The following is a 3,954-nucleotide window of genomic DNA, read 5'->3' as shown; positions in this document are numbered from 1 at the left end:
CGGTTCAGATCCAATAGCGAAGGCGGTAACAGATCCAAAGGCGTCGGCCACGGTCATGGCGGCGGCGAAGGCGGTACAGATCCAACGGAGACGGAGGTACATATTCGGCTCGAACGTCAAAATATTATGGTCCAAACGTTGTGTTCGATTTTAGCATTAGAAGAGTTTAGGGTTGTTTGATTGGGGGATTTATACTCCGATTCGAATCATAGTTCATGATTTATTACAGTATTTTTTCTCATAAAAAATACACATAAATCAAAAATAATTCTAATCTTATGATTCTAATCCATGGTTCCGTTTTTGTAAAAATGGCGGGGGCTAGAGGAGCCTGGATGGTGTTTTTTTTTTTTTTAATTTAAATTTATTTTTAATTTAAGGGAAAAAAGTGAAAGGTGACTTTTGGTTTCCATCCTCCGTTAAAGTCATTGGATGGAAAGGATTTGAGACAGCATTTTTGGACAGGCGATCTCAGTCCTTTGCAATGGGACATCTGTGTCGATTTAGAAGAGCACAGCTGAGAACGTGACACACATTGACACCAAAAATCTGACACCTCCCACTTCTCTGTTTCTCTCTCTGCGCTATCCAATTTTATAATCCTAAACATTTGCCGCAATTAGTGACCTTCACAGATAACGTTTTATTTTTATTTTATTTTATTTTGGGTACGAACGTTCTACATTTCTAATACGATATTACAGCTAACCACCAAATAATCACCCATACAATATACGTAAAAATCTCGTAATAAAATCTACATATTGTAATAAATTGGATTTTATTCGATACTGTTACTGCATCAGAATACTAGTATTTTTTATTTTTATAAAAAAACATGTGTTACTCATGATTGGCCTTAGAAAAACAACAAACACCCCTTTAAATTTCGCGATAACTTTACCTTGATGCATAGAGACAAATTCATTTTGCTCCTTTTTTAAGTTACAACTCAGAATGACACAGCACTTCTCAAACTTATTATAATTTAAGTAGTTTTACCAATAAAACTTTAGTTTTTAAGATAATATTGAAGGGGCAATAACGTTTCGGGGATTGTAATGTAAAAAGAAGAATAGACACCTAAAATTAGAGGAGACAAAATTCGCGACTTAATTTTTAATTTTTGTGAAATTTTAAAGACCCCATTTAATTTTAATTTATTATGATAAAAGTCTAATTTTATTGTACTTTATCAGATAATAAAATAATCTGAACATGATTAAACTCGTTAAAAAATTATTAACTTTTTAAGAGAAATACCAAAACGTGTCATTTGAAATTGTAAGGACAAAATGACACAACCCTTATTTTTTTTAATCGTGATTTTTGACAGAGCATCTAGAAAAGTGTAATTTTCAATTTGTAGGGGCCAAATTGAAAATATTAATCGTGATTTCTAACGAATGTGCATCTAGAAAGAAGTCTTTGATGTGTCTACATATTATATATGCATGTGAAGTGCAGCTCATTAGCAGGGCATAGCAGTTTTCTAACAAAAGATTCTCTCTATTATTTCTTCTGGTGTTGTGTCCGATAGACGATAGAGAGTGAAGTGAGAAGAGAGAAGAAACTGATCATATTGAGAGTTGAGACTAATATGGAGAGCACTTTGAAGGATATTAGAGATGGAGCTTCGGTTCTGGACATGGACCCGAAATCCACGGTCGGTGGCGGCGTTGAGGACGTGTACGGCGAGGATCGTGCCACGGAGGACCAGCTCGTCACCCCTTGGACCTCCTCAGTCGCCAGGTAAAACCATCAACATGAGTTCGAACGCAACTTGATTTTCTAGCTTGAATTTTGTGTTTGATGGGTTTTAGTGGCTTTTGTAACTGGTTAAAGCTCTGCAATATTTGACCTCCATATATATATATATGTATATGTTTTTTTTGGTTTTGGTAAAGAGATTTTCACAACGTTAGTTCGGTTCAAAATCACGTTAAAATTTAAATCTGCGCAAAATTAGCAGGGTGTATCAGATTTAACGGTTTAAAATAGAGTAAAATAAGCTCTTTTTTATTCTCGTCAAAAGTATGTATAGTGTTTGATGCTGTTTTTACTTTTGAGATTCCTGGTTTTGGCTACTTTTTTTTTTGTTGTTTTCCCATGTTTTTAATTAGTTCAGTTTCTGAAAAAGAACAAATAAAAAGCTTGGTTAACTTACACACCGCTGACTTTATAAGTATCTTTGTTCAAAGTGTTTTCTTTTTTTTTCTTCTTTCTGTTATTATTTTACTAAGCTTTATGGGATCACCATAAAAAGGATGTTGATCCTAAGCTTCTGTTATTTCCCCTGCACAAAGTGTTCTGTCACATGATTCTCAGCTGTTACGAATAATCTAAACTTTGGGGCATTTTCGGCTATAAAGTTTTCTGATGATCCATTTTGATCTGGGTTGTCTTCAAATTCTCTTAAATTCTTAGGCCCCACTTAATTTGATCTTACTATTCTGACCAACCAAATGAACTAATAGAAAAGACAATGCAAAAATTAAAGGGGAAAAATTCGAATCAATTATATAATATGTGAGCACTTGGAGATTCTAGCACATATTCATAATTTGGGATTTGTGCGCAGTGGATTTTCTTTGCTGAGAGATCCTCAATACAACAAAGGACTCGCATTTACTCAGCAAGAGAGAGACGCTCATTACTTGCGTGGTCTTCTTCCTCCAGCTACTGTCTCTCAGCAACTTCAGGTTTGTGGTTTTGAAACTAATATAAGCTCATAATTAATGCCCCTTCATGGCAATTGACTTTCATAAGTGTAATGGTTGACTCTTGTTGATCATTTTTTTTTCGCTCGATGTTCAAATTAACTAAACCAGGAGAAGAAGTTGATGGAAAGCATCCGACAATACCAAGTACCTCTCCAAAAATACATTGCCATGATGGAGCTTCAGGTAGCTTTCCTCTTATATCAATAAATTTGAAGTTGTCAAATATAGAGTATGTAGAAATTAGAATGAAAATGTTACAGATTTGAACAGTCTATTCCTTTACTAACAACAGGAATAAGATGAAGAAAAGCGATCAAGCACACACATAAGATTTATAGTGGTACACCTTTAATGTGAGAGCTACGGCCAATTTCAGCCGCAGTAGGTTTTCACCATGATGAAAAAGAAAGTTACAGGGGATCACACACCTTGAGCCTCTTAGACGCAATATGTGTAATCAGGGCACACAAATATATATGAAAACGTAAATATGCTCCTAAGAATTTGGGCTTGGGGAATTCTTGTGCCAACTCTGCATCAGGTCGAATTAGGTTCTGCACACCCAACAAAAAATGCCAAGAATCACTCACCATTGGATTTTTAAGCAGTTAAAAGTTGCCATGCACAAAAGTGTGGCTCTCAGTGTCATGATCTTTGAGTCTAAGAGTGACATAATTTGTACCAAATTAACTGTTGATATGTAACATTCTTCATGTTGTATTTGCAAACTTCTTGGCATGATGTAATATTTTTTTCTGTTTGCAGGAGAGAAATCAAAGGCTATTCTACAAACTTCTCGTTGACAATGTTGAGGAGTTGCTACCAGTTGTTTACACTCCAACTGTTGGGGAGGCTTGCCAGAAATATGGAAGCATATTCAAGCGTCCTCAGGGTCTTTACATCAGTTTGAATGAGAAGTAAGTACATTTATTTTACGCATAAATTTGCATAATTTATAGTTTGGACTGAAATTGATAGTCTTTGACTTTTGAAGGGGCAAAATTCTGGAGGTACTGAAGAATTGGCCAGAAAGGAGTATTCAAGTTATTGTTGTGACTGATGGTGAGCGTATTTTGGGACTTGGGGACCTTGGTTGTCAGGTAATTTGTTCTGAATTAAAATATTATTTTAGTTCTTGGAATCATTGTGCCGTTGTGAAATGATCTCAAAAAGTGGACTAGGCGTCTCAATCGTGATTTTAAATGTGTTGCAGGGTATGGGAATTCCTGTA

The 3,954-nt window shown here is 35.3% G+C and overlaps 1 protein-coding gene across 1 annotated transcript in view; it reads left to right on the top strand.

Annotated features, from left to right (window-relative positions):
* The first annotated feature begins 1,451 nt into the window (after positions 1–1,451).
* The window catches only part of LOC21394172 (NADP-dependent malic enzyme), a 5,780-nt gene continuing 3,277 nt past the window's right edge, over positions 1,452–3,954 (top strand). Inside the window, exons 1-6 of the mRNA XM_024164922.1 lie at positions 1,452–1,752; positions 2,582–2,702; positions 2,832–2,906; positions 3,489–3,640; positions 3,718–3,823; positions 3,937–3,951. Of these exons, the coding sequence (XP_024020690.1) occupies positions 1,601–1,752; positions 2,582–2,702; positions 2,832–2,906; positions 3,489–3,640; positions 3,718–3,823; positions 3,937–3,951 (621 nt within the window). The 5' untranslated portion in view covers positions 1,452–1,600. The remainder of the gene's footprint in view (positions 1,753–2,581; positions 2,703–2,831; positions 2,907–3,488; positions 3,641–3,717; positions 3,824–3,936; positions 3,952–3,954) is intronic.

Source organism: Morus notabilis, unplaced genomic scaffold, assembly GCF_000414095.1.
Source record: "Morus notabilis unplaced genomic scaffold, ASM41409v2 Scaffold2235, whole genome shotgun sequence".
In the NCBI taxonomy this organism is placed as follows: domain Eukaryota; kingdom Viridiplantae; phylum Streptophyta; class Magnoliopsida; order Rosales; family Moraceae; genus Morus; species Morus notabilis.
Note: the sequence above shows the minus strand (reverse complement) of the source record. Positions and strands in the feature narration are given on the sequence as shown.